The following is a 24479-nucleotide window of genomic DNA, read 5'->3' as shown; positions in this document are numbered from 1 at the left end:
CTCACTCTGTCCAGTGTTTATCTATGAAGTCAAAGGCTCAGTTATGATTTGATCACAGACCTTCCTGAGAACAGCTGGGAATTTCTTGTGTTTCTGAGGCAATGAGTCGGACAGTTGCGCAGCTCAGAAGTCTGTCTTCAGAGGGCAAAGAACAGGCAAAGGCTAACCCTTTCTTTTCAAAAAATAACTAAAAAGCTGATGTTTCTTGGAAGGCTTTGAAAGCTTTTCATGTGTGAAGCCAAGTTGTTTATTTTGCTTTGATTTCCTGTTTTGTTTTCTGTGGTAAGAACATTTGAACAAAACAGACTCTTTAGTAATTACTTTGTCCTGAGGTCCATGAGATTGATATTCACAGAAACTTGTTTCCACTGAAAGTAACTGAGGAAATAATCGCAATAAATGCATGTATAACTTCTGTTGCTCACTGTGAAAGTGTCAGAAAGCTGTTAGATATGCAGCAAGAGATACTGATTGTAAAATTCACACCCATGGTTTTTCCCCTTTCAGGAAACTGAACTAAGCCCATCTTTTAAAACTGCCTTATCTTCTTTAACTTCTCTAAAAGTTTTTTAGCGAAGAATAAAGATCTAAATGCCAAAAGATGTGGCTGGTTAATTTCAATCCGTTTCTTAGCATATAAGTCATCTATATTTGCATGCCTGTAATATGCAAACCAGAACTTTTTCCTCTAAAATGTATCAGAAATCAAAGACTGATGTTTTGAACAGAAGTCTGCTTGGAGTTTAGCATGATGTTCACAGCAGCCCCTACCTTCTGTTGTCTTCCTACATGGCTCTCGTGCTGTCTTGTGTGTCATTTCAGGTTAGTTATTCTTTTTTGACACTGTTTTCCTGTTGGGAAATGCCACACGCACAGAGGCACACACACACAGACACAGACATGCCTTTTCTCCTTTTATTAATAAGAGATGACAAATCTATTCTTTAGTTGCTCTCAACAGGTTACATGCCTGTGTGTCAGGCCAGCATAGTTGGTTAAGCAATCTGTTTAAAATGCTTCTGCTCCTTCAGCATAGCACAAAACCTGATTTATTGCTGACTTCCATGCACAGTGTCTTTGAGTCACCTTCTCCTCATTCTCTAGTGACCATCTGAATACACACTTCTCCATCTAAAAAGTTGAAAAAAAAACCCCCCTCCAGACAATGCTAAAAGCCATCCCCGGAATTGATTTGCTCAGTTTCCAGGCACAGGCGCTGGCTCTGCCCAAGGTCATGCCAGAGGGAGGTGTGTGGCTCTGCAGGCAGTGTTGGTGTTACCACTTTGCAGTGGTCCAGGAACCCCCTTCTGAATGAGAAGTTGACACAAAGGAGTGATTTGTCTCGGTTCCTCCCCAAGCCCTGCTCACGTGTTCTTTGTCTCTCAGGGCATGATGCTGGTCAAGCTCCAAGGGAAGACACTGCAGAAGCTTCGAGCTCTATGAGAGATCACTACAAGGTCCTCAAGACCACCTACCTCAACGAAATGAGAACAGCTCTGGGGGAAAACATTTACAGCTATTTCCATGATGCTCTGCTAGTTTACAAGAAGACAGATAGATATGATGTTATGATAGTGGTGTTAGCAACCCTCGCTGTTGAGAGGCCAGAACACGTTGATCTCCTGCAAAGTAAGGAATGTTTTAAAAATCACTTGTGTTTGGTTGAAAAGAAGATCTAGGTGCTGTGATCTTGTGTCAGCAATGACCTTTTGCCGGTCATTAGTTTGCATATTCTCTACTTCCAGGAAAATCTTTTGGCATTGGTAAACTTCAGCAAAGCAGATAAATGGAGCAGCAGGAAAGATCATAGAATCAACTAGGTTGGAAAAGAGCTTCTGTTCAGAGAGCAAAAAAAGTCGAGGTTATAAAATCTTAATCTCTGTTTGCTCACTTAGAAATTGGTCATTGAAAACCTTGAGATAAGACTTCAGTAATTCCCCTCTCAACCTTCTGTTAAGCTAATTTCAGTCAGATGATTTCATTACCTTTTGTTCTCAGTTACTACAAGTGGTTGCTGTTTCGACAGTGCTGGCTATTGAACTGACTCAATTGTATTCTCATGACCATTGATTACTCTACTGGTGCTAAGGTCTTGGATCACTTCCCAGTTTTGGGATAAGCAGTCACACTTTCGATTCACTGTTCTTCTACAGAGCTTTATCTGGGAGTAGTTATGGAGCTGTGCCATAATTTAGTATCTTTATTGATCATAGTAATTTCAAGCTGATATGTATTTTCTCAGAAGTGGTTTGGTTTGGGGTTTTTTTTCCCTTTCCTGGGTTTAATGATGAAAGGATTTAGGAAGCTCTGAGTTTTCAGAATTTGGAATTGGGCTTTATTATTGAAGAAGGATTAAATGCTGGTCTTGATGGCCTCTATATGCTGGTCTTGATGACTGTGGTGGACATGTCTTGTGCTATGTAACACCTCAGTTCCACCTGTTCCTGTGTCTCTGGTGTGAACTCCTCTGCAGAAAATGCTGCAAACCGTATGCTGGGAAATGCTGATGTTGTTTCATTTTGTGTCTTCAGGAAATACCAATAAGTATTCCACTGACCTTGAATAGATGTCAGAGCCTCCATGTTTTTAGAAAATAGGGTTTTTTCTGGTGCATTAACTACTCAGATTAGTCCTGCCACAGTAAAGAGTGGGAGGGGAGCGAATTGTGTGGCACTGTGAGTCACAATCTCCCCCTGAGCATTCCTGCTCACAGGCAGGGAGTCGGTGTCTTTACCAGACAAATTCTTTGACCTCAGAAGACTTTGTTGTAGAACTGTCTGTGCTTGGCAGCAAGTCACAGTCGGGACTTTTTAGAGTTTCTGTATTATGTGTTGTGAATCTTACTGTTGTCAACCAAAGAGTAAGAAGAAATCACCTTTTTGAGAAAGGCATTTTGGGTGTTGTGTATACACCTGATTTCACTAGATCAGTTTTCAGGTGAAGGGCTGGGTCAGGTATTTGTGCTTCGCTGTAGAGAACAGAAGAATTTCAGGGTAAATTGGGATTATTTTCAATACTTATCTGTCTTCTAGTAAGGAAAACCCCATAGTTATAAAAGCCACAAAAACATGTTCTACCAACCCGAAGCTACTGAGGAATATGGCTGATATTGTTCAGCTTCCAAAGAATTTCTCCCCTCCAAAGCAAGGAGTCTTCCATGGCCAGGCATATATTTCCTGATGCATTTGACCGTGTTTCCTTCTGGACAGGATTTCACATGTTTGCACGTCCTCATCACAAAGAGATTTTCGAAGAGCTGTGTGAGAATTTGCCTCGAATGGCCCGTTGTAAGAGAGAAAACCAAGAGCAGCAGCAGGCGTGGGGTGGAGTGAGTCTGGAGGGCTGGTGCACTGGAGAAGGAAGCAGCCACATGCAAGGTTGGGAATGAACATTGTCAGTTCATAATCAGAATCTTGGTTTTGGTTATGATGGGTAGTGTCCCTGCACTAGGTGTGTAAAGGAAGATCAGAGCAATTGGCTGTGTCTAAATTGTGTTTAAATACCCAATATGTGTAAGATAGAAGGCAGTGTGAGATCGGAAGTATAAGGAAACAAGAGAAAAATTATTTCTAGTGATACCTTCTTTAAACTGTGAAGTGTGTTATGGGTGAAGGCAGAATTTTTGCACCTAAGCGGGGCTGGGAGCAGGAGTGGGTCAAGATCCACTCTGTCTAGGAAGCATTTCCACAGAGCTGTTCCTATATAAAGAGTCCCTTTCAGTAATAAAGCATGTGTTAGTATCAGAAACTTCTGTTACCAAGCAGTATAGCATTAGAAAATAGTTATTCAAATTGTGGTTTTCTTCTGTACAATGCGAACTTACTGAACTTACCATAATTGTGCTTTGTGGAGTCTGTGTTTTGTGTTCTGTGTACACTGCTTTGTATGCTGATTGTCTTGTTTTAAATGCAGATGCAGGCACTTCTGAGGCGCCGGAGAAAATTCAGAGGAAGATTTCCTCCTACTTTAACCAGAAAAGCCAACTTGAACTGTCAAAGACCAAAGTATCAGAAGAAACCGTTAACGTGAGAGCACCCACAGACTCTGGAGTCATGCCTATCTTTCCCCAAGACATGGAGCCAGAAAATGGTAGGTATAGGTGAGATTTTTTGGATGTAATTCCCTAACAGTCGGAAATAAAGATAAGTTGTAGAAATGAGAATCATGCTAATGCTCTATCGAATGATGACTGGGCCAAGCCTGTATTTGCTCAGGTGCAATGATGATTAGTGGGATTTGCTAAGTAGAATTTGTACTTTCGGCCACTTGCATATGTTCTCTCAAAGTACTTCACTGTTTTTATCACAATGGTGTAATAGTTTCTGGAGAACTTACGGATCTTTCTCAAACTTCCTCGTAAGGCGAGGATGTCACCTCAGGTTCTAAATGGGGATCTGAAGCAGCAAAGGCTGAGTGAGGTCGTGTGAAAGAAATAAGGTAGCAGGGCAGGTACTGCACTGTTGAGGTAGTTCATGGTCATTGTTTTCTGTACTACGCTGGAAATGTGAATGAATGAGAATGTCACAGGTGATTCCAGTGAAATTACAGGAATTTAGTCATTTCCTCCCTCTCTTTCTCTCTCCCCTTCTCCCTGGTCCCCCTCCCTCTGTTCTAGGGAGATACTTCTGCTCCAACTGCAAATCTGAGGATGATGTGCCTTTTAAATGTCCATTATGTGACTTCACTTGCTGCAAAACATGCTGGGAGCAGTTCTTAAAGGTCATCTCGTTTGTCGGTTTCACTCTGTCCTGAAACTGCTGGTGAATTTTGTGCTTTTCAGAACCATGTGGACAGCCCTGGCAACAGAATTCCTCTCTTTACAGAGATAACGCCCAAATCCCGATGGAAGTTTTCCCACTTGTTTCATTATTTTCCACATGTTCTGCAGTGTGACTGGAGGCAGACCTTTGCCTTAAGCTGTGGGTTTTAAACCTCCATGTTTCTAACCCACTCCACATGTTTTCCTGTCTAGAGCTATGCAGGCAACAAGCTGTGGAGTCAACCTGGAAAAAATAGGGTGTTTTTCTTGCATCTGAACATTTATTTTAGGGTTTTGTTTTTTCTTGCTTAGTTTCATAATCTTTCCCATCTAAAAACCTACCATAAAGCACTATAATGAAATGAGGCAAATCAGGAACAGGCTGCCCAGGGAAGTGGTAGAGTTGCCATCCTTAGAGGCAAGGTTTAGTGGTGGACTTGGCAGTGCTGGGTTAACCATTGGACTGTAAGAGTATTTTCCAACCTAATGATTCTATGAATGTATATTCTGAATTCATGCTCAAGTATCTCCTGTGTTATCCTGTCTTTTGGTTTTCCTGGCTGAGTAAATTGGTGGATGAAGCTCTTTAGGCAAGAGGGTGTAACTGATCCCACTGATACCAAGAGGGTGGTCAAACACTGGAACAGGCTTCCCAGAGAGGTGGTTGATGCCCGTAATAACATGCTTTAATGTTTGTTCAGCCCTGAAGTGGTCAGGCAGTTGGAATAGATGATCATTGTGGGTCCTTTCCAACTGGAAGTATTTTTCCTGTTCTATTCAGATATCCAATACAAAATTATATTTGGGGAAATGAGTCATTCCCTGTGAGTAATTAGATGTTAATGGCTTCCATACTTGCCGCTTACCTGAATAATCTTGCCAAGTTACAGTGAAACTTCATCCCATGTTGTACCAGGTGATGGCAGGGGAAAGAAAGTATCTGTGTTTTTCTTAGCAAGGTGAGTCAGAGCTGTGCTGTGTGGTAGCGTATCACAGCCCTGGGAACTGCATTCAGTCTTATATGTTGTAAAGATCAGGAAAGACAGATACATTTTGAGGTGAATAATCCCAACATAATAGCAGGCTTACTGAGTCAGAGGGAAGGTGGGTCCAACCCAGCATTCTGTCTCTGACAGTGGCCAGAAGAGGATCACGAGGAAAGGATAAAAGAACATGGCAAGCATGAACCATGGTTCTGGCAGGTGAGCTCTCAGCCCCGAAGCTATTTGCAGCACAAGAACTCATGCATTTTGAACACAAAGGAATGTGTCATCCCTGCCCTACAGCAAGCACTTCCACAGCTTAGCCAAGTGCTTTAGAATCATGGAATAGTTTGGATTGGAAGAGACCTTTAAAAGTTGTTTAGTCATTTAGGTGAAGAACCACCTCATTTTCTATTGTCGTTTTGAACCTGCTTCTTGCTAGTTCAGTTTAATGCCCCACTTGCTTAAAAAGGACAAACAAAATACTCCTCCACTGGATACCCTGTCCTTCGTAAGTGCACCTTTGGAGTCTCACCAATGCTGTCACCCATTTGTCTCCTCCATAGACAACAGACACCAAAGTCCTTATTTCTAAAAATGGGGTTTTATTCTTATGCTTTGAACCACAACCTGTTGGGCATGGGGAATGTAAGAAGCATCTTCTCACCAGCTGAGACTTCTTACTTCGCTGTCCAAGGAGTCCTCAAGGCTCAACATCACTAACATTCTATAGCCTTTGTTATGGAGAACATGAAACTGTGTGGTCTTTGTCACCTACACCTATGGCACACCTTTCTAGTGGTGAATGGTTCTCAGGATACACTAATGTTAGCATGCTTGTGATACGATTCAAGTGTAATTGAGTTAATGGAAAGTCAGATATCTTCTAGTTTGGGCTATTGCTTGATGACTGATGCAGACACATCTCCCAGTGATGAGGCACAACTCTCTGCTAGCCATGCAGATGGGAAGGAAGAATAGCCAGGTTGACAGCACAGGATTGCAAACAGGAAGGAGATTATTCCATGTTTCTCTGAAACCAGTCCCAGAGGAGCCATCTCCTTCACTTCCATCCGCATTCCCACCTGTGTGTTGATTGAGTTTACAACTGACTGGTGGCAAGGGCTGTGTTTGTGATTGAGGTGCCTTTACCAGGAAATGAGCCACCCTGTTTGTTATGTCTGAGCTTGGGGCTCATCAGATGCCCTTGGGCTTTGTCACCCCTGCCTGGGCTGGATTGGAAAACTCGTTTCTTTTCTTTGCTAACACGTTACTCACTGTGTTTCTTCAGTTCCAAAGTGCTTTGGTGCATATTGGCCTATGAGGAAGTGACTAACAGCCTGTCACTCAAACTGCAATGACTTGGGTTTTGCAGATTGTGATTCTTTTCCAGTCTGTTTTACTGAAATACCTTAGTGGTGAATAATTTTGGAAACTTTTGGAGGAGCAGACAGAATTCCCTGCAGCTGGAGAGGATTTAGAGGGATTAGTCCTGGTGCATGTCAGGTCAGTGTACATGGAGAAGCCTTGCAGAGACTGTACCAGTATATGCTGCTTTTGGCTTGAGTTTTCTGTGCAGTGCTTAAGTGCATCATTTATTCATGCTCTTTTTGAGACATGAGTTATTCTCATTTGGACTATCTGTAATATGGGCAAATAGTATAAGATTTCACAATTACTTCTTACATTTAAAATGTTCAGAGCTCTTTGACAAATCACTGCCTCCTGGGAGGTGAAGTGAGTTTTCTTTTCCCTCCATCCATTAGCTTTTAGAGTCAAAATACTAGTGCCTGGGCCCATCTTCTGTTGCAAAGATTAACTTCCATACCATTGGGAAGCCTGCACAGTGACACTGATGTGAGTAACCATCATTTTAGCCTACAGAGGTGGCAGTTTTCTCACGGAGATTGAATTAAATATACTTTTGAAATGAAGATTTTAGTTTTACCAGTGATTTGCGAGAGTGAAAAGTACGGTTGAGGTTCACCTGCAGGTCAAATGGCCAAAAAGCAGCCTTTAAACTTGAAGATGAGTGAATAAGCAAACTGAAACCTGGCTGGAGAAACAGTTGCCTCATGTCCCCAGGTCTTCTGCTGGTAACTGAGGAAACGTGTGGGGTTGGTATGAAGAAATGAACGTCCTTGGTTCCCCTACAAAACCATGGTCACATTTAGCACCAATAGCTGGGTATGCCCAGAAGATTGTTTCCTTCTCGTCTGTGCAAGAGGAAGCAGGAGTTCAGGGAACTTCTCAGTCATCTTATGGGATTTTACTAGCAAGAGGAACATTTATACTTCACAACAGCTCTTGCAGGCTCTGTATTTCCTTGTTCCAGTGTTTTAGTCTTCCAGATATATCATAGCTGTAATTAATCCTAGACAACTGCTGTAAAGTTTGTTGCTACTTCACTGAGAGGTGTTCTTCTTCCTTTTATTACTAGTAATTAAATACCTGCAGGGTAACACTGCATTTAAAAATAGCAGATATGGTATCTTGGGGACTGTGAAATGACTGGCGTGGCTTCTAGTTCTTATCAGACAGTTGCAAACATGATGGAGAAATTTAATGTATTATCTATGTGTTTTGTTCTTATATTTATTTAGATGGCAAAGAAGTGCCCAGGGTGCCACAGTGATGTGAAGAGGCAGCGATTGCTCCAAGCTTTCTTCTGGTTATAACCACCTTGACAGAAAGAGCAAGTACTTGGTATCAGCAAAGAGAAATCACTGCGCTCAGGCTCTCCAGCTGCACAGAAGCCAGAGGAAGGTTCATTTAAATCTCTCTGGTCCTTGGCTCTGCATTACATGCTGTGCACCAACATGTACCCTTTCTTCCCGCAAAGGTGATGAAGTCTGAAAGGTCCCTCTCCACAACCACTGGCAGGAGACAAAGCAGAACATTGTCCTCTGTGGAGCAAAGAAGGTTAATTTCTTACTTATTTCAGCTTGTAAATGCTACTGTGGCCGTGCTTAAGCTGAAGTTTTATGCCCTGGAGGTGGCTGTTATTCGTGGGCCCTGCAGGTAATCCCAGATCCTGGAAAAACCCTGAACCATTCCACTGTGGTGGAATGGAGCTGGCACACGAGGAGGCCAGACTACCCATTTACCACACTGGCGTTCCTGGAAGAAGTGATTCGCGTTCACCATTTGGGGTTTGGCAGTAGCTGTTGTCTCACTTAGCAGAAGATACTGAAGGGGTGATTGTTTTACACACAATCCAGTGTTGGATAATGAACAGAAACACTCCCCTGCATGTGCTGTGCCCCCGCAAAGCCCAAACTCCTTCCACCATGCTGGGAGTTCTGCAACGTGCTTCTGAAGAGGCTTTATTTCCTGCTCAGAGCTGATATTTCCATTGTGCTGTGTTATCTGATGCTTAATTCCCAAGAAAAAAAAGGAACAAATTGATTTCAAACGTTCAAGTAAATCAAGTTAGATGGGTTCAAAAAGATCCTTAAAGAGTTCCTCTCTCTATGAGTAGTGGGTACAAGGAGTTAACCTGAAAAATTGTATCACTTTTAAATCTTCAGTAGCTGCTGTAAATTAAACTCTAAATATACCATTTTTGTTTTAATTGGGTTTTGTTTGATTTAAAAAACAGTGATTTTTACTAGATAAAATGTGTGTGGAGCCCAATGGCCCTGTGGGGAGTAAGCGGAAGGGTTTGTACTGTGGGGGTTTTGACACGTGGATATTATTGTTTGACAAACATGAGGAAAGGATTGGATTCTCACTTGGTGATTAGTTCTGTGATGACAGAGACACTCCATACAGCTTAAAGAATGTATTCTTTAATGGCTTTAGGGGTGGTTTTTGCTCTGCTGTAGGTAGATTCCATACCAAGGGAAGTTTGGAAAACTTCTTGTTAATAACTGATAACTCGAATGTGAACTGCATTTTAACAGAAACTTTAAAGGTTCTTATTTCCCCTGGTTATAGAATTCAAACCAGGTGTCACTTCACATCTCGTAGTTGCTGGATATTGGTCCTTGTTGAGACATTCCTTTTTCCAGTTTGGAATCCACTGGACATAGAAACAACACGAGATACTGTACCCCTCATGCACTGAAGTGCTGGGTAAACGTGTGTACCCAGCTCTGGGCTTACTGTGATCAGCCTATCTGCAGAACAAGAAACGTGATGGTTTTATGTGACAGTGAAATGGGAACTTTCTGTACTTTATATACTAATAATTAGAAATGAAGATTTAGACAGGGATTAAGGTCATTTGGGGCTAACGTATATTCTGACATGTTTAAATCTGTGGGTGAATTTTATCTTCTATCCATATATCAAATGTACTACTCATAGTGGTTTAGATTCTGAAAACAAGACTAAATAATGCAGATGAAGCCCTAGAGATTTGAAATATAAGTGGGACAAATTACAGCAAAATGTACCTATGTATAGATGTGTTGTGTAAGACTGAACAGCAGAAGGTTTGGAGCGATGGTCTCAAGGAGGCAGTAGTGTTAAACTGTTCTTCAAAAGGACATTGAGTTTTGTAGTGTGCTGTGTTAGGTTTAATGACGGCAATGCCACATTTTGGAGTGAAATCGTGCCAGGATCACGGAAGGCATCTTTGTTTCCTAAAACCAAAGCACCTCCTGAAATGTGCCTGATTTGATTTGTCAGGATGGGGTTTTTGTTGAGGTTGCATTTCTGCAGGTTATGCCCTGAGTGTTCTTCATCACCATTAGTTCCCTTTCCCGTTTTTAACCAGCACAGCAATTAATAGAGCATTACAATAGAAGCTTTCGTAGAGAAAAAGATGATGCTCGCAGGGGGAGCAGCTCTGGCTGATGCCAATGGTTTGCAGTTGGTGGCTTTGGGGGGATCTGGATTCTCTGTGCGGGTGAAGCCTCACAGCTACTTCCAAGCAGATCCCGTCTCGTGGATGCTGGGTTTGAGTTCTCGGCCTGGGCAGGCAGTGGAACGGGAAGGCTGGGTGCTGAGTGCAGGCTGGGAGCAGTAAACTGCTATTTAGTGATAAAGGCAGTTCAGTGCCTTGTCTATTGCGTGAAAATCTCTCCCTGGGGAGAGCTGCAGCTTCTGCTTATGCCACTGGAGGGAAACCCCAGCACGGGACATGAGCTTTGAACACATCCAAAGGCAGCAAAATGATGGCGGTGTTCAGGTTTGCCTGTTGGAAATCGTCTGCTATGGACTGCAGGAATGCTGTTGGATCAGCCAGGCTAAATGAAATGCTTACAAAGGTACGTGTGAGCTGACGGGACAAACATTATTACGTTCTTTTCCCCCTCAGCTAGAACGGTTTTCTAGCTGTGCTTTTCTCTTGTTGCTGGAGCTGTTTTAGTCCTGGAGGCTGTTCCTACCTGGGAATGTGCTTTCACTAGCTGACCCCAAGCTCTGAAACAGCATCCCCACCAGTGAGTCTCCCATGGAATTGATTTGGAGTTGATCTGGGTTTGTTGCTGCTTTCTGGTGTGGTGGGGACTGCTCTGCAGCAGCTCCGAAGCCTGGATCCCTGCTGCCAGCATCTCTCAGGTAGGATGGGTGGATGCAGACCGGTACTGGTGTAGGGAGAGCAGGAGGTTGTCCTTGTCTTCAGCTTATTTGCTCATCACTTAGCTCTAGTTTTAATAACAAACAGTATTTAATGATTCTATCATTCTTGACCTATCTTGGAGAGGTTTTATGAAGTTGTGTCCATCAATTTAAAAGAAATGGCAAGTTGCTGCAAGCCCGGCCAGGGATGAGCAAATAGGCTGCTATATGGAATTGTCCTTGGTCAGGTTTTGCTGTAAACCCAAAGGAATTCTGAACCTGAGGGTAGGTCTCAGGTTCTTGCAGATCTACTCAGATCTACCCCTGCAGATAACTTGGTGTCACTAAATAGCAACTCCACTGCCTATTAGGAGAGTGGTTGTGCTGAGGCATCCTTCCCTGGTTTATGGCCAACCCCCAGCAGCAGCATTATCCAACCTGGGGTCACCCTTCCCATTCCCAGCATTCCAGCCTCTGCCCAGTGTCTAAGCACTGTGCTGACTGTGCACTCCCTGGGGTCAGCAGCATCACTTCTCCAAATTGACTGCATTTCCGCTTCCCATCTTCCAAAGAAACGTTGAGATCCTTGTAATGAAAGATGTCACTTCATCTTTCCTGACCCCAGAATGCTCCTCAATGTGTTTAGAGTGTTGCTTCCTCCCTTCATCCCAGTAATAAAGCTGCTTCCAAGGAAGCCTTGAAGAAAAGGGGTCTAGGTATTGGTCATCAGAATGCATTGCAGATGACGATCCTCTGTCATCTTGAAACCAGTTGAATTTACGAGTGGGAGAAGTAGATGGTGCATTATTTATGAAGACCAGATAATGAGAACAAGGATTGTTTCATAAAAACCTACGTTGCTACAAGTGGTCAGAGGGAACTGATCCAAAGAACCCGACACTCAGGGAGAGGAAAACCCATCACGGACACTCATTGCTGATTTTGGGAAGCAAATGACACATAAGTTCCAGATCATGGAGGAAGTAGATCGTAATCTCTCTTTGTTGCTTCTGCCTTCCAGTGCTATGACTCCCTGGAATATTGTCTCCAGTTTTAGTGGTGTGTCATTCGAAAAGCTTTTCCCGCTGTTTTTCCCCACATAAAACTGGAAAGACTTGGGAAAGAGACCAAAAATAACAAAGCGACTGTTTCATCAGGAAAGAGATGATCCATGTCTTTGCTGGGAGAGGTGGCTACTGGCAGAGAGTGAGCAATTTCTCAGCTTTTCATTTTTTTCTATGAATATTAGTGAGAAACCTGATTTTGCCAGAGTGGTTTTGAAGAGCACGGGGCTCTCAGGAATGTGAAGTGCTGCCCTGTGTGGGGAAGTGAAATCAGAGCCATGGGAATGTCATGCTGAATTCCTTTCCTAAGCTACCTCTGCAGGTCAGAGTCGGTAGCGAGTTGAGTTGTTGCTTTCTGGTGCAAACCCATTCTGGGGGGTTTGTTGGGCAAGTAAAAGTACAGAAAGAGATCGATCAAAGGTGGTGGTTGCATCAGATTCTGAAAGGCAGAGGCTGCCTGGGGAAGCCCTTTAGTCCCATTACTGGGATATTTCACTCTGTAAAAATATAAATCTGACAAATTTCTATCATTGTTAAATTCATAACAAAACCAATCGATGGTTTTGATGATGATTTCATGGTGAATTGCTGTGTACTTCAAGTTTCCCAGTGTATTGCATCCACCCCGGTGGTTACCCTGACTAGGATACTGCTTCGATACTAGGCCAGGTTGGACAGGGCTGGGAGCAACCTGCTCTAGGGGAAGGTGTCCCTGCGCATGGCAGGGGGTTGGAACTGGATGAGCTTTAAGGTCCTTTCCAACCCAAACCATTCTACTTGATTCTATATGACACAGGAGTGCTTCATCCTACAGAGGGACTATACCTCATGGTAAGGTGCCACCCAGGATGTGCCTCTTACGTTTGCTTTGGAGATCTTGTGGGTTTCTCCATCCGCACGCAGTTGTAGGCAGGTGTCTTCTGGTGGTTTGCTTTTGGTCTAAGCAGAATACTGAGGGTGACAGAGCAGAAATGAAGCCATTCAGATCAAGTCTTTCAGTAACCCTTCTGTGAACACCCCAGCGTGACTGTTCATCACTTCAGCCGACTCACAAATTTGCAAAAGGCTGGATGGCCCAATTTCTGTTGCAGCTTCTTGGAAAAGTCTGGATGTGTCAGCAGTTGGGCTGATAACAGGCAAAAGAACCACGTGAAATCCATGCTAGGAACACTGAGATGAGCTTTCTTCCTGCCAAGAAAGGGAACATGTTGCTGTGGCACCCCGGGGTGCTCTGAACCATCAGGCTGGTGTGGATGGGGAGAGCCTCTGCCCGGGTGAGCCGCAGTGCGGGGCTTTGGGCTCAACTCCGGCTATAGTGGCAAGTTTCACCTCAGATACCCTCAAGATGACGTGCGCAGTCCCAGGGGAGTGCTGGGAGATCAACTGGTACATTTAGTTACTGGGATGATGCACAGTGATAATGCAAAACCCCAGCAGTCCTTGGCTCAGGGACTATGTCAAAGGGTATTACACATCTGGAGAGCTATGAGCGACGGGGATAAACCAGCAGGAAAATTAGAAACCACTGAAGAGTGGCCTGTGAAAATCAGCCCTTCACCTGAGCGCAAATAAACACAGCCCAGGTTGTGCTGTCGGACCCCTTTGACTCCTGCTAGAGTATTTTCTTTAACCATGATGGGTAGAGGCTGAGCTTAGTATCAGGAGCGTTGGATTCCTTCTGACCATCAGGGTTTACTTCTCTTTCTGGGTAACAGAAAACTGGTTTTGATTTTCTTTCTTTGTAAGTTGTGTGTTGAGCTCTCGTGGGTTTGATCTTTCACAGTGTTAATAATGAAGTCCAAGAGATTCACTGGCCACAGATGGAGTGACTGACAACTGGAGGTGAGAGTCTGGTTCTGGTGTTAACATGCTCAGATGTTAACTCTCTGTAACATAAACCTCCCCATCCTCTCACCTCCTTGCTGTGGCTCCTCCACCTTTCCAGAGTCTTTGCATTTGCTTTTTGAGTGTGTGATCTGGTTTTGACCATTCCCAAATGCCTGTTTAGTGTCTCTGAGAGGGAGATGCTGCTGCCTCCCTGGGGGTTGCTGGAGGATGAGAGAGGCTGGTGGGAACGAGCTCCGCATTCCCCTTGCCCCAAACACATGTGCCCATCTCAAGGTACATCACACGTTTCTTTTCAGGACACCTACAAGGCAGTGTCTGGGTATAAACAAGGTGTTTGTGCCTGGGCTGTGTATGTGGGGTAATATTAATGTGATGGATGTGACTGTATGTGGAGGGAACAAGTGTGAAAAGAGTATCTGGGGACACTGGGTGTTGAGAGATGAGGGCAGCAGGAGACCAGGTCTTGGAAAAGAGGTAGATCCTGCTATATGGGATTGCAGCCGAGGCCCATGGCTCGGTCACATCTGCAACAGCTCTAACAGATGCAAAGTTTGGCACTCTGTGTGTTCTCAGCACACAGCAGAGTCCAAAACTTCGCAAACTAAACATTTGTGCAATTCTACATATGGGGAATGGAGAGGGGAGATTGAGATGAGCTCTGAGGCAGAAGCTCTTCCCTGTGAGGGTGCTGAGGCGCTGGCACAGGGTGCCCAGAGAAGCTGCGGTTGCCCCATCCCTGGCAGTGTTCAAGGCCAGGTTGGACACAGGGGCTTGGAGCAACCTGCTCTAGTGGAAGGTGTCCCTGCCCGTGGCAGGGGCTGGAACTGGATCAGCTTTAAGGTCCCTTCGAACCCAAACCAATCTATGATTCTATGACCATATCTCACTCTCTTGCTCTTTTCACAGCTGAAGGTGGCAAACCACGGCATAAGGGGGTGCAGTACAAACGCCATCACATTCCTCAGCTGAGTGCTCTCTGTGTTGGGGTGTGATTTGTCTGTAGGTACATTTTCTTCTCTTCCACTGACTCGAAAGTTAAAGAGCAAGAAAAAAGCTAAACTATTTTAGCTATTTGGAATCGGTTGCAGCTTTCCCCTTCTGTGCAATGTGGCACCATTCCTGATGGGAGAAGTGATGTCTGGCAGGTTTTCAGGCTCAGCGAGGAGCTCTCCTGTTACACTAAAGAGCAGGTAAATTCTGTGCTTTTTCCTTCTTCCCCCTGTGCTTATGGTACAGAGGGATCGGAGCTGGGGCCGCTGGACACAAGTGGTGCCTTCCCAGCACATGGAACACTTCACAGGGGTTTCCTTGGGTTATTTTCTTACCTTCGGAGGGAATCTGGTGAGCCAGGGCAGAAGAGAAGGCACATGCATCTGATGTACTTAAGCAGAGGCAGCACAGAGGGAGCAGGCACTCCTGCTCTGATAAGCACTGTACCTGTAAGGCTGAATTCAGCTTCCACTGAAATTTGTTGTCCAGGATTTATGGAAAACTATCACCTGTAAGATATTGATACCAGCTGCTGGATAGCGTTATCCCACGAAAGGTAACTCAAAAGTGTTTTAGCAATACAGTTGGAGCGATGTCCTCAGTGCTCCCGAAAGGAGAAAGTTGGAGTTCTGATGCCTGAAGGAATTCTGAAGGAATGCCGGTGCCAAACCACCGGAACGGGGCTGTTTCAGCGGGGTTGGCACCTCGCGGTGTGTGGCAGCAGGACGGGGCTCGCAGTGGGTTTGCTGCTGCTCTCAGAACCGGCGTATCTGGGCTGTGGCTGGGGGCAAACGGTGCCCCCCAGCAGGGAGACAAACGCTGTTACTGGGAAGTTATTTAACTTTTACAGGGAACGGAATGTGCTCGGGGGAAATTCCCCGCCGCTCCCCAGCAAAAACTGAATACAAGCCTTAACGTACCGCTGTGAACGCTGCGGCGGAGCAGACCCACGTCCCTCCTCGGCGGTCCGGACACTGCTGCCCCGCTGCCGGTGGGTGAAGGCAGGAAGGGAGCGCGGGGAGCTGCGGGGCCGCCGGGGAGCGGTGCGGGGGGCGGGTGGGAGGCCGGGGCGCCGCGGCCGCTTGCGCAAGTGGGTCTTTCCCATGGGCTGCGGCTATAAAGGTGCCGCCGGGCGGAGGGGATCGGCGCAGCGCGAACGGTGAGGGATGGGGGTGTGGGATGGAATGGGCCCATTTCTGCTCCCTCCTTGGCCGCAGCATGTGGGTCCCGCCCGCTCCGGTGCTGACTTGCCTCCTCCGAGCGCGATGCGTGCGGCAGGAGCTCGGTCACAGCCTTGCCCGACGGGCCGGCTCTTTGCTGTGCTGTAAGAGGCTGCTGCGGTGCCCGGGTCGGGGAGAGCGGTGTCATCCTCAGAGGGAGGGTCTCTGAAAAGCAGACGGGAAAACGCAGCGTTTCCTGACAGTCCTTCTCTCTCTTTCTGTTCTAAAGCAGGGCGGATTGGCACCGCTGCTGCAGAGCCCAGCCGCTGTCTTCGGAGCCAGAACCAACTTTTGAGGCACCCCCCGTGCCTCCCCAGGCAGCTCACGGCGCTCGGAAGTCCTCAGTGCTATGTTGTTATCCTGCCACGTGCCGAATTTAAGGCATCCATCCAAGGTAAAGTACCATCCGCTCTTAAGCCTGGGCACACGTGCTTTGGGAAGGGAGGATAAACAAGGCTCTGGGGTTCTCTGGTCTTATACTGAGTATCTGGGTGTCAAAACAGTTGAGAGTCCCTCTGGAGCACACTGTGTATCTGTTCGTTTGGGAAACTTCTGCTTCTTCATCTGCAAAGGTTTTTCTTACCCCAAATGGTGGGGTATTGAGGGGGGTGAAAAGAGAACGTGCTGGAGCTGCTTTTAGTACTGAGACAGGGGAATTGGGTTGTGAAGGCATCCCAAAATAGGCTTGGGAAGCATCATTTGGGAAGGATGCTTTGTCAGCTGGGGTGGCAAGAGGAGGATGATGGGGAAGCACATGGGGGAGCAGCATCTGGTCCCTGATACCGCTGTTGCTTTACCCCTGGGGCTGGGGACAGCATGAGGTGGGAGAATAATCCCTTGTACCTACACCAGTAAGGAATTCTGTGATGCAGCAGTTGCGTTTGCTGCTGCTTCCTCTGTGAGAGGACGAGCTAAGGGCTCTCTCTGCTCTCTTTGCTGTAGTGGATGTTTGCTCCTCTCCTCCTTCTCCTGGCCAAGCTCGGCTGCAGCGCCCAACCCACTTACCAATGGAGAGATGCTGTGTCGAACGCGCAGCTCACCTGCCAGCAGTGCCCGCCGGGGACCTTCGTGGCACAGCACTGCACCAGGGACAGGCCGACGCAGTGCGAGCCCTGCCCGGATTTGCACTACACACAGTACTGGAACTACCTGGAGAAGTGCCGGTACTGTAACGTCATCTGCGGGGAGAAGCAGGTGGAGGTGCAGCAGTGCAATTCCACCCACAACCGCGTCTGTCAGTGCCAGGACGGCTACTACTCCGAGATGGAATTCTGCGTCCGGCATTCCAAGTGTCTGCCGGGCTTTGGCGTGGAGAAGCTGGGTGAGTACTTCTGCATTTGCGGTGTGTGTGCTGCTGAGGCTCTTGTCACATCCCCAGACCTCTGCTGGAGCTGAAAATCAAGCTGAAATACAGCACCTGATGGTTGCCCATAGCCTGAGCTACTCTCTTCTTGCTCACCAGTGCGGTGCTGTCCTTGCTGGCATGTGAAACTGCTCCTGGATTCTTCTCAAAGGAGCGATTCTTGGCTTTTTACCCCCTGCTTTTGCTTCGAAAGCCTGTGAAATCCCCCAGCGCCACATTCAGATGGGATGTGGTGATCCTGGTTACCTGCTGCAACAGGCAGAACCATGATCATCCCCCCATCCCGCAGCAGCAGGTCACCCTGCCAGTGCTCACCATGGGTGGAAAGGTCTGAGCAGCTCCTGCTCCTCCATCAGCCTCCTTCTCTTGATTATCCGGACTGGAAAAGGTTCTGATGAGGCCACGGTAGGGCTGGCGAATGTGTGTAGCTCTGGGGCTGGGGTTTGTGGGGTTTATTGAGCAGTTTGGAGAGGCTGTATTCAAAACATGAAATAGATACTCAGGTTCCAAGAGCATCAAATCAGCCTTGTTTTGCTTCACAGCTGGGGGAGATTCACAAGTCTGAGACTCCATCTCCTGGTGAGATGTAAGTCACAGGGGATTTTAGGGGGTTTATTTTTCCATTGGTTTCCCAGCACAAATTCACCTGGTCCCTTGGCTGTCCCCATTCAAACTTTCTAAACATACAAGTTGCCTGCGAGTGGTTTCACTCTCACCCAGGACCAGGCTCTGCCTCGAAACCACAGCCTGGTATAATAATAATAAACCAGCGTGGGCAGCAGTGACAAAACCAGCATTACCTTGCTTCATGCTTTAATGTGTGGAGGCTTTTGAAGTCTTTCCATGCGTGGTGAAGAGCTCCAGACCCACAGGCCAGAGGAGAAATACCTGTGGTCTTCAGCTGATGCTTATGGTTGAGGTTCAGGGTTTAATTATTCTGTGGGATGTGACTGTACGAAGTGCAGTAATGCAGGAAAAGGTTAAGTAGGTCTGCAAGTGACGTGGGGAAGCCCTTTGACATGAACCATCACATTTGGCTGTAGGGCTGAGGAGCCACAAGAGCAAGAGGGGACGTATGAGGAGAAGCTCATTTTTTAGTGGTTGTTATTAATTTTTCATAAATGGCTTTTCATGTGGGGAATGATGCCCCAGCCCAGACATCTGAACCCCCAGCAAGGACTGAGCACCCACTGCGAGCAGGCAGAACCCTGGGGCTGTGAGTGCTGGTGTCTGGATGGGGATGATGAGGACCCTGCGGCATGGGTGGGATGGATGCTTTGATCCATGTGCGGTTCCTCTGGGGACATGGGCTTTATTTGGGATATCCCATTCACAAATACAGACCTGGGTGCTGGAGTCATCAGTTGGGACTTCTGATAAAGCCAAAGTTATGGCTTGAAGTGGGTTGCGACAAGGTAGAAACCTTGTTCTCAACTAGATGTATGAAGAGGAGATGAAAAGGGGTGTGAAACCCGCTGCTGTCTGTCAGCACCGTTCCCTTCTCCCAAGGAACGTGTGGGTGCCCTGGTGCAATCTCACTCGCGTGGCCCTGTCCCTGTGACACAGCAGCGGGTCTGGCCCCGAGCCTGGGTGGGAAGCAGCAGCTTTCACCTTCTGCCTGGCTTTTACTTTCACTTGGCCAGGAGCTCCTGACTCTGCTGTGAATCAAAGGGTTGCTTTGGCACTCGGCTTAGCCAGTGTCCCATTGGGTGTCCCCAGCGCGGGAGGTGGCTCTTCTTAGTGGCAGATGAGATCTCCTCTTGTCTCTGGGTGCTGGTGCCAATTTATCAGCATGTGCCAAGTGCTTTGGCTTGGGAGATGATGGGGGAAAGCATTGCTCTTTGTCCTGTTAGAAGACACACACTTCCCAAGGGAGTTGCAGGCAGTGATTGCTTCCAAAACGTTCCCTCTGTGCTCGAATGGTGCCTGACACTCTGCTGGCATCATCCCCACCTCCTGCCCTGCTCCTTGCCAGCTCATCACCCCAGGCTGACGTCCCCTTCCCTCCGCATTCGCAGGTACCCCCTTTGAGAACACCCAGTGCCGCGCCTGCCCCCGCGGCTTCTTCTCTTCCTCCAACTCCAGCACCAAGCCGTGCCAGCCCCACCAGAACTGCGAGCAGCAGGGGAAGGTGGTCAACGTGGAGGGCAACCAGTACCACGACACCCTCTGCACCTCCTGCAGACGGGACAGAAACAACAGCACGCAGGGACCAGGTGAGCTGTGGCTCTGTGGGGATGCTTAATCCATGATGCTGCCAGGGTAAGAGTGAACTTTCTGATGGCTTTTTCCTACTTAGATGCAAAATGAGGTGAAACAGCTCGTAAAAGTATGGAATGACCCATCATTAATAATGGTTATGGATAAAATCTGGTCTGTCTGCCTTCTTCCACCTTCAGGGTCGGTCCTTTAGGGCAAGGGCAGGGTGCAGGGCTCACGCAGAGCCTGTGCAGGCTGCTTGCTCAGAGACAACAAAGAGCTGGCAGAGAAATCCCACCAGTTCTTACCAGAAACTGGGATAACTGGGGATTCTGGGATGCAAGGACAGTTTTGGCAGCCATTCAGCTGTAACTGGTAGCTTGCAGCAATAACCAGTGCTTGGGTCATGTAAACTGGCTCAGTGTGGAGGACTGAGATGCCCAGCTCTGTTCCTGGCATGGCTCTTCTCCTCCGGCATTCCCACTTCTCCTGGGCTTTCAGCTTGTTTTCCAGGAGCTGTTGCTGTGGCCACAGTCTTGTCTCATGCAGGTTGAATGGAGCAGCATCCAAGGTTCGTTGGAGCTGAGCACAGGGTGGATTTTGATCTATTAGGTGACAGAGACATGGTGTCAATTGTGTCACTGTGATTATGCTGAGCCTCGGTGGAGGCTGAAGGCAAGTAGGCACAGATCAGAGAATCCCAGGTTGGAAGAGACCTCAAGGATCATCTGCTCCAACCTTTCTTGCCTAAAGCATAGGGCAAAGGAGCAGGGGAGAGTGATGGGCTGGCTCAGGGAGTGCTTTGTAACATGTACCCCAACCAGTTAGAGGATGAGAAAGGGTCTGAAAACCATCCCAAGGGTGAGGGGACGCAGGCAGCAGTTCCAAACCAGCCACTCTGCCCCAACATCAACCAAGATACACGGGAGACAAACTCAGTGTGGTTGATCTGGGTGGCAGTGATCCTGCACCTTGAACTTCCGAAACAAATCAGTCCTGGAGCGACAGGATGGCACAGGCTGGAAGGGACTTTGAAAGTTCATCTGGTCCAACCTGTCATGGGAATGGGAACATGGATGAGGTTATCCAGCATCGTGTCCTGCCATGTCCCAAAAACCTCTGGCAATGGGACTCCACTGCATCCCTGGGGAGGTTGATCCTCTTGCCTTTCCAGCCTCTCCTGGCACTGAGCATTTGTCCTTACCGAGCCTGACTCATGCTACAAGCTCCATGCCAGGAGCGTGATCCCACTGGAGAGAGGAGCTGGAAAGCTCTGTCGTCAGCAGGGCACAGCCAGGCGAGAGCAGCATCAGCAGCACCTGTGGTCTGCCTGGCCTCCAGCTATTTATAGAGGAGAGGAGGATGTCAGCCGTGGAGCTGAGGTGTATTTTTAGCCCTGTTTCATCATGATTTCACTGGAGAGGAGTGTGGGCACCTCCCTGCTCCAACAGGGAGTGCTGGAATGCTCCACTTCCATACAGACCTGAGTGTGGAGGAGAGAATCTGGGTGAGGGAGCCCGACCCACCCCACTGTAACCCATGAAACCGTTCCCAGTTTGCAATGGCATGAAACTGGGCTTGTCTCTACCTGACTAATGGCTTGGCTTTGCTCTCTTCAACATTCTGATTTCATCCCTCATTGGGTGCACTCCAACAGTGCTTCAGCCAACTGGGACTGGGGTTCTCCAAAAGCCCCAAATGGGGCTGAGCTTGAGCTTGGTCCTGCCTCGAGACGTAAAAACCTGCATGGGAAAACTGTCAGGACAAATAACAAGTTTGAACGCTTGCTGCAATGACTTCAGATTTTCTGGAGTTCCCCTTTTCCGCTGCTCCCGGGCAGGGAGGAGCAGGGGGAAGGTGTATTTGGTGTTTTCAAATTTACAGGCACTTTTACAAGTTGTTTTCTAACTGCTTTGTTATGGGATGGGCTGCTGCTGGGAATTTCAGGCTGCAGCGAGAGCTGGACCCAGCCTCCCCGGGCAGTGAGCTGCAGAGATGGGCCTTGGCCACTTAATGATGCTGTATTTGGTGTTTTCCTCCTTCTTTTTCCTTCCAACCTCACTTTTTCTACTTGCACAATGCTCATTCTGACCCGCTGGTTCCACCACACGCTGCCAGCACCACAAGCCTTGGCTTTGGCAGAGGATGAAGCTGCTGTGAGCCAGATGCTGCTGCATCCCTGGGCATGGGCAGAGCAGGGCAGGTGGTCCCATCTTGTGCTCACATAAAGTATGTGGCTGTGTGAGCTAAAATACCCTCTCAAATCTGGAAGATGGGTTGAGAGAGGTGGGTTTCCTGGCTGAGCTCACGGGGCTGGGACCCCCAGTCTGAGCTGTGGCTGGAGATCAGTGCCCAGGTGAGGACCACATCATAGAATCATCGAATACTTTGGGTTGGAAGGGACCTTTAAAGTCCATCCCATCTCCTTGCAATGGGCAGGGACACCCTCAACTAGACCAGGTTGCTCAGAGCTGCATCCAACCTGACCTTGAATGTTTCCAGGGATGGGGCATGTCCCACCTCTCAGGGCAGATGGTCCAGGGCTGTGACCTGCTCTCCTGCTGTCCCACCTCACCTTCCCCCTAACCTCTGGGTGCTTTTCTCCCACCAGCTCCAGGCGATGACGACTGTGAGCAAGCCCTGATAGACTTTGTGGCGTACCAGAACATCCCCATCAGGAAGCTGAAGCGCCTGCAGCAAATCCTGGAGCACTCACCGAGGAAGCAGGCGCTGGGCACCCGGGCGGCCATGCAGGAGAAGTTCAGAGCTTTCCTCATCCACCTCAGAGAGGGGCACCCGGTCACCAAGGAGCTGCTGGTGGCTCTGAGGACTGCCAAGCTGCACTCCATCGAGGAGCAGGCCCGCGAGCGCTTCCTCCTGCGCTGAGAACATGAACCGGACTTTTCGGGTGGTTTCTGGTTTGATTTTGGTCCTGTGGCTTCATTAATTTATTAACCTTTCCGAACACCAAGGGCAGCGTTAGAGATGGGTCAGCTCAGTAGTGCTGGGTCGGTGGGTCCTGCTCTGCATCACTGCCTCTGGGGTGGGATGTTGGGAGCAGCAGCATCCCCGTGCCAGCAGCCGGTGCAGCTCCAGCTGGGTGCTGGCCATGGATTTTCCAGCACTCAGCAAGGGTCAATGCTTTATCAGAAGAGAAACTTGCAGCCAGGGTCATTTGTTCTGAGGAAAAACCCAGCTAGAAACCTGCCTGGCTTTGTTTTAAACGTGGGGGTCTGGTTTTGTTGGGGGATTTTTAGTTATTTAACAGGTTTTCCCCTGGAGAATTCACTTGTGTGTGTTTGTCACGCTCTTGTTTTGAGAAGGGAGTTTGCTGCTGAGGCACGTTGGGAATAGGACGCTCCTGAAGTCACTGGTATAGCTGGCCTTTTAAAGTTATTTCTAAACTACCTGGTTTTATACCATTTTTTCTAAAGAGATGAATGTTTAAAATGTAAAAAAAATGTTTAGATGCTTTCTGAAGAAACAAACCAAAGAAGTTATTTTATTACACAATTCTCTGTCACCAGAGTCCTTTCCCAGTCTCATTTGGAGGAGAAAGATGCTGTTGCACATCCCAGACCCATCATCTTCTGTCTCCACTTACCCTTGCCCTCTCCCTGCACATGCTTCACCCCATGACCACACACCATCACCATGACGTCAGCCTCAGTATGACTGCATATGAGCGGGATGCAGTCTGACTGCGTTGGGATTTGCCACCAGTGGCAACCCAAGTGTGTCACCCTGAGCCCCAGCTCTGTCCCCAAACCCTGTAGCAAACAAAAGAGTTGCTAAGTCAGCCAAAACCTGTGCCTTGGGGCGCTGATGCTGACTGCAGACAGGGCTTTTTATGCCTTGTAGATGTCACTTAGGGAAGTCACCAAGGGTGACACTCTCAAGCGTTTCCCAGCTTGTAGCAATGATGAGACAGCGCTTCCATCTGCTGCCTGGAATGGGCTTGGCTGGTTTTTTTATAGCTCTTTTTTATCTGAGTAGCTGCCAGGAATAGTTTGTGGTTTGAAAGAGGAGTGTTTTCCCCGTTAGGAGCTGTTTAAAGCACTCTGAAACACGTGCTGTGTGGAAGTGCCCCACACTTCTCCCTGAGAGGAAAACTGACATAACCGAGCACAGGAGGGGATTTTAACCTCCCCTTGCTGCGCACAGGCACAGCCCAGGCTCTTCCTGCTGCAATGAGCTGTTCATCCATTGCAGGCCGGATGAATGGGGCTGATCCTGGGGGCAGCATCCTCACTGCTCCAGAGCTCTGGAGTCCTGGGATGTCTGTTTGCTCTGGTGCTGCAGGCAGGATCTGGGGATCCCAGGCTGGCAATAGTCTCACCCTGGTTTTGGGCTCTGGGCATGAAGCAGTGCAAGGATCCTGACACTGCCCTGGGTCGGTTCACCCAAGGGACAGAGAAACAAAAGGCTGAAAAGCAGCAGAGGGGACCCTTTGTTCCCACCTCTGCCTTGAGCCAGGACTGATACTTGAGCCAGGACTGATCCTGGCAATCCCCTCGCAGCTCTGTTAAGCCTGGCTTTGAAATC

General features: G+C 47.7%; 2 protein-coding genes across 6 annotated transcripts in view; both read left to right on the top strand.

The window, feature by feature from the left end:
• RTEL1 (regulator of telomere elongation helicase 1) overlaps positions 1-9337 on the top strand; it is a 41523-nt gene extending 32186 nt beyond the window's left edge. For 3 of the 4 annotated variants that reach the window (XM_030503034.1, XM_030503033.1, XM_030503032.1), the window contains 5 exons: positions 1387-1629; positions 3210-3377; positions 3913-4089; positions 4616-4719; positions 8346-9337. In XM_030503034.1, coding sequence (XP_030358894.1) covers positions 1387-1629; positions 3210-3377; positions 3913-4089; positions 4616-4719; positions 8346-8420 — 767 coding nt within the window. In that variant the 3' untranslated portion in view covers positions 8421-9337. The remainder of the gene's footprint in view (positions 1-1386; positions 1630-3209; positions 3378-3912; positions 4090-4615; positions 4720-8345) is intronic. The other variant, XM_030503036.1, reaches the window with a different exon arrangement.
• A 1504-nt stretch (positions 9338-10841) lies between these two features.
• On the top strand, positions 10842-23422 carry TNFRSF6B (TNF receptor superfamily member 6b). Of its 2 annotated transcripts, XM_030503115.1 has the most exons (7): positions 10842-10958; positions 15069-15708; positions 16003-16143; positions 16602-16766; positions 17315-17693; positions 19754-19951; positions 22546-23422. In XM_030503115.1, the coding sequence occupies exons 4-7, from the start codon at positions 16722-16724 to the stop codon at positions 22818-22820; spliced, it is 897 nt and encodes a 298-aa protein (XP_030358975.1). In that variant the 5' UTR covers positions 10842-10958; positions 15069-15708; positions 16003-16143; positions 16602-16721; the 3' UTR covers positions 22821-23422. The 2 variants fall into 2 exon arrangements, with proteins under 2 accessions (XP_030358975.1, XP_030358977.1); XM_030503117.1 differs by having other exon boundaries at positions 15069-16143; positions 16605-16766.
• Positions 23423-24479: the final 1057 nt, after the last annotated feature.

Source organism: Strigops habroptila, chromosome 13 (genome assembly GCF_004027225.2).
Source record: "Strigops habroptila isolate Jane chromosome 13, bStrHab1.2.pri, whole genome shotgun sequence".
Classification (NCBI taxonomy): Eukaryota; Metazoa; Chordata; class Aves; order Psittaciformes; family Psittacidae; genus Strigops; species Strigops habroptila.
Note: the sequence above shows the minus strand (reverse complement) of the source record. Positions and strands in the feature narration are given on the sequence as shown.

Excerpts from the sequence above, each read along its gene's own strand:
- TNFRSF6B (XM_030503115.1), top strand. The coding sequence starts at position 16,722 with ATGTTGTTATCCTGCCACGTGCCGAATTTAAGGCATCCATCCAAG. Across the intron at positions 16,767-17,314 it reads ATTTAAGGCATCCATCCAAG|TGGATGTTTGCTCCTCTCCT; the intron begins GTAAAGTACCAT and ends TCTTTGCTGTAG. Across the intron at positions 19,952-22,545 it reads CAACAGCACGCAGGGACCAG|CTCCAGGCGATGACGACTGT; the intron begins GTGAGCTGTGGC and ends TTCTCCCACCAG.